At 49.3% G+C, this 15,484-nt stretch overlaps 1 protein-coding gene across 1 annotated transcript; it reads right to left on the bottom strand.

Annotated features, from left to right (window-relative positions):
- Positions 1 to 11,687: 11,687 nt before the first annotated feature.
- On the bottom strand, positions 11,688 to 15,278 carry FABP5 (fatty acid binding protein 5). The gene is made up of 4 exons (XM_081111565.1): positions 15,112 to 15,278; positions 13,026 to 13,198; positions 12,549 to 12,650; positions 11,688 to 11,932 (listed from the first exon to the last, which is right to left on the bottom strand). The coding sequence occupies exons 1-4, from the start codon at positions 15,188 to 15,190 to the stop codon at positions 11,879 to 11,881; spliced, it is 408 nt and encodes a 135-aa protein (XP_080967691.1). The 5' UTR covers positions 15,191 to 15,278; the 3' UTR covers positions 11,688 to 11,878.
- Between the last annotated feature and the right edge of the window lie 206 nt (positions 15,279 to 15,484).

Genomic DNA, 15,484 nt, shown 5'->3' with positions numbered 1-15,484 from the left:
CTCCTGCTGGGGGCATTTCTTCCAGTCTTCATTCTCTCGTGAAGGCTCCCAGGGATATGCCTACATTCAATGGAACTTGTAGCTTTTGGTCTGTTCCTCTGCTCTTGGTCAGTTTAATTTTCAGACCCAGCCAGGGACCCTAAGAGAAATGAATAAAACCTTTTCCTCCCCTACAAGACCCGCCCATGAAACCAGCAAAGTCACTAGTGAGCCCATGGAGAAGGCAAGGGAGGCGACACAGATCTTTAGGGATAAAGGTCGTCTTCGTTGTTTTTATCACTGTTACCTGAGGAGAGAACGGTGATGGGGTCTGGAGAGAGTAAGATGCAAGAACAGGAGCTGGGCAGGCCGGTGTCCCTAGGCGACGCCTGGAAAACCTCAGTGTTTTATTTGTTTTTAGAAGAAACTGTTTCTTTGCACTCCAGCCCCTCCCTGTTCATTCAAGAGGCTCATTCACGGTGTTCAAGTACGTCTTGCGAGCGTGCGGCTGTGTATTTACACTAGGCCTCTCAGGAAGTGCTAACCTGACTCCTGTGGCTGAGAGGGGCCTGCGCTGGGGCCGAGATTGCCTCACTTCCTGTGATGTTTACTTACCGTGTAAACTGGGGTGTGAGGGCACACACCACGCCAGTTCAGAGGTCCTGCCACTCTGGACCCGCTCGTGGACATCGCGATGTGAGAGAGAGACAAGTAAGAAGGCAGACTGTGGGGCCAATCGGCTCGTGTTCCTTTCCCAAAACATAACTCGGCACAGAGCTAGATTGAAAACTCTACATGCTCACCTAATGTTCGAAAGCTCTTTCTTCCTTAAGTGATATAGAGTGTGTTGAAAAGCAGTGAAAAGGTTAATGGTAGAAGGGGGAAAACAGGATACTCAGTCATTAAAGAACCTGGATCTGCCCTTTTTCTTTTTAAAATTAATTTAATTTTTATTTTTTTATTGATTTCAGAGAGATGAAGGGAAAGGGAGAGAGAGATAGAAACATCAATGATAAGAGAGAATCATTGATTGGCTGCCTCCTCAACACCCCACACTGGGGATGGAGCCTGAAACCCAGGCATGTGCCCTGACCAGCATCAAACCGTGACTTCCTGGTTCATAGGTCAATGCCCAACCATTGAGCTACACCTGGCGGGCCTGGATCTGCCCTTTTCAGCACTTAGCCTGCCTTTGTTAAGGCTCATCTCAGGGTCTAGCTCGGTACAGGTGACTAGCTGAGCATGATGGAGCTCAAAGAAACCGAAGCCATGTATTGCACCATAGTGTGTGAATTCTGTTCCAAGTGCTATTTGTGCTTCAAGAGCATCTTTCCACGTCAGTTCATTGTGCTGTGAAACCCACCGAGGGCAGGGAGCACCTCCAGCCCAACGAGATGTGATGAGTTTTGGTCTGTAACAGTGGATTCATGCCCCGCACACCACGGATTTCCCCACCCGCTCTGCAGCTGGTGGGCCTCCCTGTTTGGCAGCACAGCAGACATGCTCTCATCAGTCCACCTCCTGGAACCCCAAAACCACCTCCTATCTGAGCAAATTAGGCCTCGAGTCTGCTTCCCCTGCAAGGACTCTTCCCTTCTGCCATCTGTTAGCAAAACAGGGCCACCCCTGTCCTGTGCCCGATCCTGCCCCCGAGCCTTCCTGAGGTACCAGCAGGCTGTCAGCGCTGCGCTCTGTGGGCACACACTTCTGGAAGGACCGTGACCCCTTTGACCTCTGCCTCCAAGAGATTGTCCTGGGCTCTTGGGTAGAATCTTCTGAGTGAGGTGCGTTGTAGTGGGGCCAGTGGCCCCGTGGTCACGTGCACCTAGTCTCACATTCACTATAATGCATGACCCCAGGCCACGCTGACTGGGCAGAGGGACATTGTGGCCCTGAGCAAGAAGGGAAACCCCATGTCTGGAGCATGTTCGTCTGATGAAGCTGAAGTGAGCAGAGCTGCCTGGAGACGGCCTGGAACGCCCCGTGCACAGCACAGCATGGCAGGGAGCCCTGCCCACAGTGCCAGCCTGAGCTTTCACACCCCACTCCTGCCAGTCAGCACGCTGGACAGCAGCAGGGTAGGCCATGGTGATGGTGTGTGTGTTGGGGGGCGGGGGGCGGGGGGGGGTGGACTCCCAGGCACCTGGGTCTCTACTGCCAATTGCTTTTAAACGTCTGTTTCTTGATTTGTGGGAAGGAAACAATATTTGTATACACCTCACTGTTTAGGACTGAATGGAGCTGTGCATCCCAAATTCTTATCCCAATAGCTGGCATTACCTTCAAGAATGGTAATGATGGTTATTATTTGGAGCAGGAATTATCCAAAACACACGCTTGGTTTGATGTGCAGTAGCGCTTCTTAATGGTTCACAACTATGTCCTCACGGGCAGATCAAGTCTCTCAAGAGCAAAAGCAAAGGTGAGGATCAGGAGCTTCTGAAGGGGCGCCGGCAGCGTCACAGGAAGGGACTACGGCCAATGGTCACGTCCAGCGCCTCACTACCTCCTCGCCCAAACCTGGTGCCAGACCTTTGACCTCAGCCTGCAGACCAAGCCGCACCCGCTGGTTTGCTTTATTGGGTTTGCTGTTGTTTCTCTTGTGGTTGAGTTATTGTTACTCACATTTTACTATATTGGTAGGAAATGAACATCTCAAGCTCACACAGCTATATTACTAAAAGTAGATCTCCTATTTTAAAACACATGAATATTTCCATATTTAATGCATTTCTACACATTCAGAACACTACCTGACACAAAAAGAAGTCTTCAAAAAAGAAGTTGAATTGACGAATATTAACCATAATAATTAAGGAAAGGGAATAACCACAGATCTATAACACACACCTGTGACTTCCCCACAGACTTGGATGAAATCCCCACTTTCCCCCAGGACTCCAAGGCCATGACCCATGCCCTCCCCCTCCGCCTGGCTCCACACCAAGTCCCTTGCCCACTGCACCATTTCCACTTCTTACTCCTGCTGGGAAAGCGCCCCCTGTCCCCATCCCTCCCTGCTCCCTTCCTGCTTTTAGGTTTCCCCTTAAATGTCTCCTTCTCAGAGAGGCCTCCCCTGACTGACCACTCTTGGTTCCTGCTGTTATTATTCCCACCAGTGCCGGCTCCGTCCTCTGGCAAGTACATCAACATGGACCGATTACAATGGATCTTGCTTATTGTCCATCTCTCCCTGCAGATTCCAAGCTCCAAGAAATCGAGGTCTTTTTACCTTTATGAATTTTTGTATGCCCAGCCCTTAGCATGGCGTCCGACACATTGTAGGGGCTCAAATACATTTGCTGAATTGAATGGATGAACAAATCAATCAATTAATCCATCTCAGTCATGCTGACATCAGAGTGGGATGCAAAGATCTCTTCAGCTAACTAGTTAAGGCTGTCCCCCTGAGGAAGAGCTGGCTTGCGAAGGAGATGGGTATGTTGTATATAAATGTGGTCTTGGTATCAGAAAGCATTTCTCTCAGGCCCAGGAAGACTGACTGCTGCTCTGAATCTGAGGGGTGAAATAAGACCCGTGAGAGAGAGGACGTGGTTCTCTCCTGGGCAAACACTGATGACATTTTTATCAAATTATCTCTTGGGCTTATTGTCTTCATGAGCATTGTGTTGCCTCATTCTGGCCTGGTGCCTTATTTCTTATTTAAATATGTGCCCTTGTGCCCCTGACATTGGAATGGAAACAGCACCATTTCCCCAACTGCCCCAAAACACTGTCTAACATTTAAATGTGTTCAATGATTTCCAGGTTCTGGGACCCTAGCATTCCTGCCTGTTCGCACAGTGAAGGAGTGAAGCTGCCATCAGAGCACCTCCTGGCAGCATGAAGTGGGAAGGTCCGAGGTGAGCTCACCCGTCACCATCCCGCCGAGGTTTCTGGGTGCGGTAACACATCTCGTAAAATGACATGTTATGCAGGTCAGCCTCTAGAACTGGCCGTTTTCCAAAAGTCTGCCGTTTCCAGAAAGGGTGGCTTTTTTTTTTTTTTTTTTTTTTTTTACTTCCTGTATTTCTGCCCCGTGTGGCTGAGGGAGGAAGCTGAGTTTAGTGGTTAGGGCAATCGACTGAGTCAGCAAGCCCAATTTCTATATTTGGTTGTATGATTTGCTGAAAACCTTTGGCAAACCAACTCAGAGTCATGAAAGAAGTCTTTGTTCTCTCATACGTAACTTTCCCAAACTTCAAGTGAAAAATGTCTCCGTTGCTGAAACTGTACTGAAACTCTGCGACATAACGCTGGACTTTCCCTTGTGTTTCTTAGTAATGGTCTTGTTAGGTGGTCAATAAGCCAACAAAACCAACCAAGCAAGAAACAAACTAAACCTGACTCCAGGGCCCGCTGGTATACCCTCCCAGGGTGACAGGGCCATCCACAAAGATGAGAATGAGAATGGAGACCCTCAGAGCTATGACCAGGTAAATAAACACCCTGGTCTTGCATGAAACCAGCAGATGAGAAAGAGCACACTTCCCAGCATAATAAAACATTGGTTCTGTAACTGGTGTCTTAGGGTTGACTCTAGAACAGGGGTGGGCAAACTTTTTGACTCGAGGGCCACAGTGGGTTCTTAAACTGGACCAGAGGGCCAGAACAAAAGCATGGATGGAGTGTTTGTGTGAACTAATATAAATTCAAAGTAAACATCATTACATAAAAGGGTACGGTCTTTTATTTCAATAGTTTTATTCATTTCAAACGGGCCGGATCCGGCCCTCGGGCCATAGTTTGCGCACGGCTGCTCTAGAACCAGCTTTTCCTTCCTTTTAGATATTTAGTTGCAGAAAGGAGAAGGTATGTTCCTTGGAGGAAATTAAGAGTTCAGGGTGACAACATGCCTTCTTATTGGCTGAGCTGTGGCGTTTTCCATTGGCTGGGCTTGTTGCTGGGCAAGAAGAAAATCTTCCTGCCTTTGGCTGGGGTAGTAAAGTAAATCACTTTCCTGTTGAAGATGCAAAGTACTGTGTTCCTGGTTGGGATCATGGATGGTAGGATATAAGCGCTCCTTCGACAGCCCTCCCAGACTCCAATTTTGATGTGAAAAGTTGATGTTTCCTTTGTTGATTTTCATGGTCACAATGTGGGACAAGACTCAGTCTGGAGGTTTGGGTAGGAAGCAGAGCATCTGGACCTGGCAGCTGCTAGTGAGGGATCTGGGTCTATATTAGGACCAAGGGAAACCATGGAGGGTCTCAAGCAGGAAATGACAGATGACTTTATCTGGGTTATATGTGTCTAATCACTATGCTGTACACTTGAAACTAATATATTATTAAATGTCAACTGTAATCGAAAACAATTTAAATGAAAATTTAAAAATACCTTAGTTTCACTTTCAGTAATAGAACACTTGATATTTGGAATAAATCTCTTATAAAAAGCAACTGAAAATATTGGACAAAATATGTGTTAGTATTTTCTTAAAGTGACAAAGTGCTAATAAAATAGTGATGTGTCCTTGGCCTGGGTCTGGGATGCAGGGACTTGGTCCAGCTGAAGGTGGGTTTGGCCCTGGGGCATTTGCTTGTGGATCGAAGAAGTGGCTGAGCTGTCCTTTTGGCAACAAAGCTAACAATTGGCTTTTGTCTGATGGGAGGTGGGCTGGCTTCACCTTCTATTGTCTTAGAAAGAGTGTGTGATGGCTGGAAAGGTAGTTGTGAGGATGTCCTCAGAGTGCTGTTCAGTGGCAAAGATTAAAACACATGTCACCCCCTAGAAGCAGGGGCTGCTTAAGTCATCAGAGTATGTCCACACGGCATTTAAAAAGATTTTTAAAAATTACTAACAGCTTGGGATACAAAAAATCCTGACTCTAAAATATTATGTGCATGTCCCATGTGAATCACAAGATGTGCATACACAGAGAAAATTTAGTAAAATGTTGATAGCAGTTATCTGTTGTGATTGGGTGATGTTTAATTTTTTATTAACTTGCTTATCTACCTGTAATAACAGAAATGCAAAAAACATTTTAATGTAAGTAGTTTTAATTGTATTTTTAATGATAAGTAGTATATTCAAAAATACTACAGGAAGTACAGAGAAGAACATGCATAGCCCTGGAAATCTTGCTGGTGTATTAGGGTTGACTCTAGAACCAACATTTCCTTCCTTTCAGATGTTTACTGTAGAAGGAGCTCTTATATCCTACCATCCATGATCCCAAACAGGAACACACTTGCATCTCTAACAGGAAGGTGATTTACTTTACTACCCCAGCAGAAGGAAGATTTTCTTCTTGCCCAGCAACAAGCCCAGCCAATGGAAAACGCCACAGTTCAGCCAATGAGAAGGCATGTTGTCCTGAACTCTTAATTTCCTCCAATGAACTTTCATTTTTCTTTTGCTAATGACTTCCTTGCCTAACCTTCCTTTCTAGAAAAGCTTTCCATTTTGTATAACTCCTCGGAGTATGTCTGCTTGCTGGATTAGATGCTGCCTGAATCATGAATCATTTAATAAAGCCAATTAAACCTTTTAAATCTACTCAGTTGAATTTTGGTTTTGTAACACTTCACTTTCAATAAGTTTCTGTCACTCCGCCATGCTGTCTGTCTCCACTCAGGTCTCTTACACTTGCTAGTCCCTCTTCCTAGCACACACTGCCCGCCCCCAGATGTCACGCTCTCACATTCTGCTCCTCTTCCGGTCTCAGTTCCAACATTACCTCTCTGAGCGGCTTCCTGACCAGCCCACACAAAGTGGCTTCAGCTCTGCTCGCTCGGTATCACCCTACTGGTCTGTCAGTCCCCTGTCACGGGGGACTGCTTTGGTCACTCGAGGTCACTTGTTTGAATCATGTATGTTCCATCTTCTCATATGAGGATGTCAGTTCCAAGAAAAAGGACCCTGAGCCTGCTCTACGTTGTTTATCATATCATGTGTCACCAAAACTTTTTAAAAAGGCTCTTCAAAAACATTAAAGTTCTCTTTTGAGACAATTTCAAAGTGTAGTGTGGAGGAGGAGGAGGTGGGGGAGGAGCAGACGGGCTTGATGTTGAGTATTGCTCACAGCCCGTGACAGGGGACTGACAGACCAGAGGTCAGGAGACCCGCGATTTTCCAGTTGCTGCAGGTCAGTGACACATCACACCACCCGCCTTTCACAATATTTAAAAACACGCGTCTCTCAGCTTTTTAAACCAGCTCACCCACTTTCTTAGTTCTTCCTACTAACCCACATCACACATGAGCCCCAGTGGCAGGGGCTTTCTGAAGGGGGACACTGGAAGAAGGGAGCTGGGAGGACGCGACGCCCAGAGAAGAGCTGTGACGATTCCCAGAAACTTACAGCTGAATTTCAAAGACAACAGACATTCAGAAGCCATGGCTGCTGAGCAGCGGGACTGAGCAGCAGCCTCGCTGAGCTGGCGCTATTAACACCGAGGTGCTGAAAAGATGGCTCTCGAGCTTTTTAGGGTCATGGCACCAATTCAAATACCAGAAATTTGAGAAAACCGTTGAAGAGATGAAGACTAAAGGGAGCACTGCCTTAGCAATAAGTGCATCCTATTTACACAGCAGCAGACAAAGGCTCCTGTCCCTGCGAAGATCTCCCTGGGATGGGGGTGGGGGGTCACCATCTCCAGCCCCCTTGGCCACTCCCGCTGTGCTCCAGGGCAGAATCCCACAGCTGCCTGCACATTGTTCTTTTGTGAGAGTTTGATTTATGCTAAACCACCTCCCTCCCTTGTAGTAAATTGTTTCTAATCTGCGCCCTGTTCCTCAGACAACTCAGGTCAAGTTCTGACAGACCTTGCCTGTGGGCAGACTACTCAGCGGCAGGAAAATGAGGTGCATTTGTTGATTGGAATTGGGCAAGGATTTCCTGGTGGAGCAGAGTGTCCGACACACTTGCTGGGGACAAGGCTGAAACCTTAGTCCCATGTCGAACATGCGTGCTCTGCAGTCACCAGCCCCACTTCCCCCACAACCATCCTGCCTCCCCCCTCCCGCCCCCCCCCCCCACAAGTCTGCACTAAGTAAAGGACCCACCGTACTTGATTTTATAAAGCTAAGAAATAGGGGTTAAAAAACATATTGAAGCAGAATTATAAAAGGTCTTAAGTGATATTAAAAGGTGTTAAACAGGCACAAAGAAGCCATTAATTTATTAATGAATTTACTTAACAAATATTTATTGAGCATCTCCTGTTTGCCAGGTTGATTCCTAATTGAATGGGGCGGGAGAGAGCGCTGTAAAAGCAAATTCCCTTCTTCACAGAGCTTCCCTCCCCATGGAAGACAAATAATAATGAAACACAAACAAATATATAGTCAATCAGGACTGGTGACAAGGCAAGGGCGGCGTAGGGGAATAGAGAGGGGGAGGGTGTGGCCCTGACACACACTGTGGTCTGGGAATGACTCACTGCCAGGATGACATCTGAGAACAGACCTGAAGGAAGTGAGAAAGCTGAGGGAGCCTGGGCTGCAGATTCCCCAGGGAAGTTCAGCACAGGCAGAGGTGGTAGGAGGTGCAAAGGCCCTGGGGCAGGAACACATTTGCATCATCAGTGGCCAGTGGTTGGAGGAAAATGTTTGCGTGAGGAGAAGAAATCAGGAGGGGATGTTGAGAAGTGAGACATGGGCAAGATCAGCTCGAACCTCGGTAAAGATTTTGGCTTCTACTATGAGAAGCTAATGGAGATTCTCACCAGGAGTGACATACTTTACGATGTTCGCTCTGGGAGAATGAACATGCAGACAAGGAGGCCAGGGGAGAGATGCTGGTGGGTTTTGAACCAGGGTGGTGTCTGTGGGAGAGATGAGAAGTACTCATTAATTTCTAAATAGATTTTGCAGATAAAGCAGAAATCGTTTGCTAATAGATTCGCTATGGTGTGGGAAAGAAAGATAAAAGATGAGGATGACTCCAAGGTGTTTAGCCAGGGGCCTGGAAAAATAACATTCCCATGGATTGACATGGAGAATACAAGAGGTGTGGGTTAGAATGAAGATAAGAAATTTGATTTTGGACAACAAGCCCTTAGTGTCTTGTGCTGTCCATTACTAACCACCCATGGGATTCAGATTTACATTTTAATCGATGAAAGTTACATCAAAGTAAGAAATTCAATTCCTCAGTTGCACTCACAGTATTTCAAGTGCTCAGTACCCACTTGCGTGTGGCTGCTGCCAACAGACTGGACAGTGCGGTGCCACCGAGCTTTTCGTCACTGAGAAAGGCCCGCCGGGCGCGCTGGAGACACGCAGCCTTCGCTGTGCGCTGGGCCCCGTGCCATGTGCTTCCTGCGCACATCCCACCGAATCTCCAGTCAGCTCCACAGGTCAGGCAATGTCATATATTTACAGAGGGTGTGACTAGAGTTCAGAAGAGTTAAGAAACTTGCCCTAAGTCACACAGCTCTTAAAGGGCAAGAAGCCAGAATTGGATTTCAGGAGTGTCTGCTTCCAAAACCCAAGCACATACATCATTGAGCTCTAGTTTAGAAGGCTAAGCTAGACTGAAATCAGACGTGACAGCCACAGGGACCCGTCCACCAGGCTATGGGCAGCGAGTGTTGAAGCCCAGGAAGGAACCGGGAGAGCTGGGAGATCTGGGGCAAAGGAAGGGAGGCTCCCGGAGACCTGTGTGCTTAGAACTAACAGGACACACTCCAGGGCTCACCAGTTCCGAGGAAAACACACCCTCTGCAGGTCTAGTTCATTCCTCTGCCTAAGCGTCTATTGACGTTAAAGGGTCGCTTAGCAGAAAGAAGGGCTTAATTGACACCAGGTAATATAAAGTTCAGATCCTGTCCTACCCCGTGATTCTCAGCTAGGTACGGTGCCACTTAGAAGACATCTGGAATGTACGGGGTGCTCGGGGTAGGCTGAGGGGGGCCACGGGCGTTGTGTGGCAATGACTTTAAGACGCTGACCCCTCGATGCTGCTGTAGCCCAGCACAACGCAGAGAACTTCTCACCCACCGAGTCAGGGCTCCACATCGAGGGCAGCATGGCCCTCGAGCAATGCCTGTCCATGAGCTGAAGGATGGAAGTGAGGACATGGTGGGAGGCAGTGGCCCAAGACGTGTGGGACACACTGCTCCCCAGTCTGCTGTGGACTTCCCGTGCGGCTGGGGGCTGCTGCCTGGACTCACTTTACTCAGCTGAGTCATGCAGAACACAACAGTGAACACCCATCTGGGGTGGCTCTGAGCATCATAACACAGAAATATTGGCCCAGGGACATAAATGTACTGTTGTCAGAAGCAGGACGAGGGGACGAAAGAGGAACTCTAAGATGGAGACGAAAATAACCAAGATGGTGAAGTATGGTAGCAATCATCTCAGGTAGAAACTGTAGTTTAACTCTAAGCCTGCTGTTTGGTTTCTGTACTTATTTGCTTGCTAAACTAATAGAAAAGTTATTTTAATTTTCTGAATTATATAAATCACCCCATTTGATTAAATACCCCATTGATTGTAATGTGAATATCCCATGGGTTGTGGTCATACTGGTCTTAGGAAGCACACTTTCCTTTACCTGGGAGGGACAGCACAGTTATCCCAAGGTCAGAGGCTCCAGTTAACGTGTCCCTGTTGACTCAAGTGTTCCGGAGACCCAAAAACTGTAATTTAGATCAAACCAGGTTCCTCATTCCAGACCCGAGGGCTCTAGATAATGTTTCTGTCAGAGACCCAAAACTATAATTTAGATAACATGCTGCTTCTGCTTCTGTAAACTGCTTTTTTGCGAACCAGGTTCCTCATTCCAAACCTTTGGATGTAATCAATACCTTTGTGATCTTTGCCTGTATAAATCTGGTGTTGCGGCCATCTTATCAGTATTATGAGATTTGGGAGATGCCCCCTCATAGTCCCAGATTTGCAATAAATGTGACTCTTTAATTCGACTTCTTGAAGCGTCCTTGTGTGATTCGCAGGGTACATGACAACAATGGGAAGTCAGGTAGAGAAGCCCGTGGAGAGCAGCACGGTCCCATAGAAAACACCGCAGGTTCCGTTCCCGACCACAGTGAAGCGATGGCGTCGGCCTCATGAGCAACCTCTGCAGCTTCACTTTCAGGCCCACTTTCCGTCCGCAGCCTCGCACCTCTCAGCCTCCGCAGGACTGAAGTGAGGGCCTTGCTGAGCGTGAGGCTTTGTCTTGAGGGAATGTTGGGGCTGGTCTGATCCCTCCAGACCACTAACATACCTCCAGTCTACACACCGGCAGTGGGGCCCTTTCGCTTTCTTACCACTCCTATCAGCACGTTCAATGTCCTTCAAGGGTGTTTCCTTCGCTTTCACTTGACTGTTTGGTACAAGAGGCCTCGCTTTATCTCAGCTTCCGACCTGCCTTCCTCCCAAGCTTGCTCACGTCTAGCTTTTCATTTGAGGTAAGAGACGTGTGACTCTTCCTTTCACTTGAACATGGAGGGGCCACTGTAAGCTTATTAATTGGCCTAATTTCAATATTTAAATTACAAAGTGTTTATGGCTATTTTTCCATGACAACTGTCTCTGCCACGAATTTACAATTCTCAAGTTGACACATAGTTCAAATAGCATAGGGCAAGCTTAAGTGATGGGTAGTGTATCTGTCACAGAAGTAACTCTCTATATAATTTCAATATAGTACCCTCAAGACTACCCCAGACTCTATGGAATTCATTATTGTTAAAACTCATCCCTAATTTCCTATAAAGTTTTTTTTTCTTAAAAAAAGCATACAACAGTGGTATAGCATAAACACATTTATTTACCAACGAAACGGTCGATCTTAATTAAACCAACTCAGAAATAGTTGCATGTAAAATGGTTGTGATAACTGAACACGGTAATGAGGGAAGAAAGCGTGGAGAGATTTGCTCATTGAACTGAGCTTGTTTATCCTCATGGCTAATTCCCGCCTGGAAGGATGAAGGAATTCTTACTCCACTTTCTCATAGACCCGAGTACAGTTGACATTGTTCATGACGCATTCCTGGGAGAGAGAATATTGATGAGTTAGATCTTGTGTACTACGGCAATGGTGGAGGTTAAGTGCTAGGATCAGAATCCTATGAAACCCTGTCATCTGTTTTACAGGTGAAGAACATACATGTTAGGATTCCTGGGTTTTGTAAAGCTGGAACCTGCTATTCTGCTTAAGATATGCATGTGTTTAGCGGAACTAATGTACTGATTTGTAGTATCTAAATTACTCATTTGGTCTTGATAAACAGTATTCCTCATTTTAAAGTGTGTTTTTTTAAAAAATTGATTTTAGAGAGAGGAAAAGGGAAAGGGGTAGAGAGAAACACCAATATGAGAGAAACATTGATTGGCTGCCTACCATGTGCATTCCGACCAGGGATTGAACCCCCAACCTGGGTATGTGCCCTGACCGGGAATCAAACCCGCAACCTTGAGGTGTACAGGACGATGCACAGCAGGGCCTGGAGTGGACCCAGCCCGGCAACACCACTGCCCATCCCCTCTCTTCTCTGTCCCAGAGGACTTTCCACCCCGGCCTCGCTGCCCTGCTTACGATCAGCGACACACAGTTCTGTGAACTACGAGCGCAAATGTGACGCGAGCGGCCAGAGGCCGGCACTCACCACCACTAGCTTCCCGCCCTCCAGCCTCCGCGTGATGGTGCTCTCCTTCCCGTCCCACTCCTGGTGCTGGACCAGCGCGCCGTTGACGAAGTTGCAGACGGTCTGCAGAGATAAAGTGCACTTTTTAATTTTCCAGAGGACGTTACCGGGCAGATCCCATGATGCATAACCTCCTTGATCAACATTTTTTCAGCTTTCCCATTCTGTGTCTACTTCAAGCCAGTTTCACTCATAATATAGTTGATGCTTGTCAACCTAGATGCACATAAGAGACACTCAAATGCTCATGTGCCTTAAACTAGTTTTACAAAGTAGACTAAGTTGCGATACTGGTCCTTTCACACTAATTTGTCAACTCGAGTCATAAAATAACTTGGGATGTCTTTTATTCAGCAGCTCCTGCCTGTAAATGCCAGAATGTTATTCATACAATCTATCATTCTCGAAGCTTCTGTGAGTGTGTAAGTGAGGCCTGACCTGAGTTTTCCTGCCATCTGCTGTGGTCTCTTCAAACTTCTCTCCCAGGTTGCATGAGAACTGGGTGGTCTTCAACGTGCTCTCGGTTTTGACGGTGAGATGTGTGCCGTCGGAAGTGATGACACAGTCTGGCTTGGCCATGGCGCCCATTTTCCGCAGAGCCATTCCCACGCCTGTGAATGCCAATCACATTCATTGTCAGGAGGACCAGAGTTACAGCTTACAGAATGCAAGATCAGAGCCCACTGTAATTACTGTGCTGGGCGTATTTTCACATACTCACTCCTAAGAACTATGGTAAACACAGACCCAGTGCTCACCACGTGCTAGCACCAGACACATACGATTCACAGAAGCCTTGAGACCACCCTGTGAGCGGGGCCATAGCATTGTCTCTATTCTGCAGATGACAAAGTGAGTCACTGAAGTCACCCACGCAAGCTCGCTCAGCTAGAAAGTGATGAGCTGGGAACCACCGATGCAGGCAGTATGGCTCCAAATCTCAGCTCGTGGCCACTGTGCTCTGATGGCTGCCAGAATGTGCGGGAAGCACCCGGACTTCTAAAATTCACTTACTCAGCTCTGCCGGCCATCGTGTGACAGGACTCCAGCACACAGTCCGGCACAGACAAGGCCCTGGTAAACATGTGATCGATATGCTACGCACATAGAAATCAATGCTGAGATACTCCAATAGGGCAATGTTTTAAGAGGTAAAACAGCACAATCATGGTGGTAACAAATGAGAAAGTCTTCCCCTCAAAAACAGAGAACATTTCATAGCTGTGCAACCCAATTACTCCATCGGCATCAGAGCTAAGTTATAACTGGTGTATTTCATTTACAAGAAAACTTAGACCAGGACCACGGCCCTATTTCAGATGAGACGACAACCTACACAGAAGCGCCGGCTTGATGACGGACACTCTGCCGGGCCTGAAGCGTCCCCGGGAGCCATCTCGTCTGCCGGCACACGGCCTTGCAGAAAGACCGCGAGGGGAGTTTCTGCAGCTGCAGGGGCGGTCACCGCAGGGACCGTCACCCAGAGCAGCCCCTAACGGCGGGAGGCGGGCAGCTCTGAGCCCTCCTCATCCCGCAGTGGTCTCAGGGCTGGAAGCCCCTGGCAGACAGGACCCAGGCTCCGCCACTGCATCTCGCTTCCTGATGGCCTGCGACAAAGGCCTATTTTTGTTTGCGTATCTACCCAATGCGTCAACCAGCATGCCATCCCTGTCACTGCTTAGGACAGGATGGGATGAACCGCTGTTTGAGATAGTGAACTTGAACCTTCTCCCAGGCACCCATTCTCCTACCTAGGCTTTAAGAAGTTTGGGGCCATTTGCAGGGCCACGCCCCTCCTGCCTGCTGGTAGGGAGTCCAGCTCTTCTCCAACAAAGACCACCCACCCTCCACAAGCAGGGGTCCAAGCAGCGGTGCGCAGCCACCCGCCCACAGTGGCCCCAGACACGCAATGCCACACGAGGTCAGCACTGCTGGCGCCACGCCTCTGGGGTCGGAGGGAAGGATGCCCCAGGCCCCGGGAAGCTGAGCCACGCAAGCAAAGGGCCGGGTGGGGGCGAAAGCTGAACAGAAGCTGGGGTTGCATCGGGGTTCAGACCTTCTACAGGCGCCGGCCGGGAAGTGGGAGGGGACCAGCGCGCCTTGGAGGAACAAAAGATGCGGCAGAGCAGCGCAGGGTGGGGAAGGGGCGGTGGGTGCAGCCACTATGGGGCGAGGCAGGAGGGTGGCAGGAGGAAGGATGAGTGGTGGGGGTAAAACAAATAGGGGAAAAGGGTACGTAGCCGAGCTGGGTGTACCAGGCGGCGGGGCATCCCCGGACTCCTGGGACCGCCAGGCGCGCACGCCCCGCTCTCCGGCGGCTGGGCCGCGTGGTGCAGCGCAGCGCGGGGACCCGGGCCGCGTGGCGGGGACTGCGGGCCGGAGGGCGGCTGGCGGTGACGGCCCAGCAGGTCCGCCCCTGAGCCCGGAACGCCGGAGTGGACCCGGGACAGACCCGGGACACACACACACAGACACACACACACTCGTACGCCACGTTGCGGACCCCGCCGGGCCGGTGCCTCACCTAGTTCCTTCATGTACTCGTCGAAGCCTTTGCTCTCCACTAAGCGCCATCTCCCGACCAGCTGCTGGATGGAGGCCATGGTGCGCGGGGAGTCGAGCGGGACCTGAGCGGAGCGGAGCGCGGTGATCGTAGCGAGCTTGGCGGGAGCCGGCCGGGGAGCGCGGCTGCTTTATATCCGCGGCGCGGGGCGGGGCGGCGCCGAACGGCCAATGGGAGGCGCGCCTCGCCGCCCTGTCCCGCCCCGCCCCGCCCCCGCCCCCGCCCCCGCGCGATCGGGGGTCGGTAGGTGTGGACGGGCTCCACCTGCCCCAGACCCGGCTCCTCCCGCAGCGCCTGCAGGCGCGGACCCGCCCGGCGTGCCCCACGCGCCCCA

This window comes from Myotis nattereri, assembly GCF_964212035.1.
Source record: "Myotis nattereri genome assembly, chromosome: 17".
Lineage (NCBI taxonomy): Eukaryota > Metazoa > Chordata > Mammalia > Chiroptera > Vespertilionidae > Myotis > Myotis nattereri.
The sequence above is the reverse complement of the archived record's forward strand: the minus strand, read 5'-3'. Positions and strand labels throughout refer to the sequence as shown.

Coding starts and splice junctions, on each gene's coding strand:
- FABP5 (XM_081111565.1), bottom strand. CDS start 15,190: ATGGCCTCCATCCAGCAGCTGGTCGGGAGATGGCGCTTAGTGGAGAGC. Junction 12,651..13,025: donor CAGATGGCAGGAAAACTCAG/GTCAGGCCTCAC, acceptor TTATCTCTGCAG/ACCGTCTGCAACTTCGTCAA. Junction 11,933..12,548: donor AGGGCGGGAAGCTAGTGGTG/GTGAGTGCCGGC, acceptor TCTCTCTCCCAG/GAATGCGTCATGAACAATGT.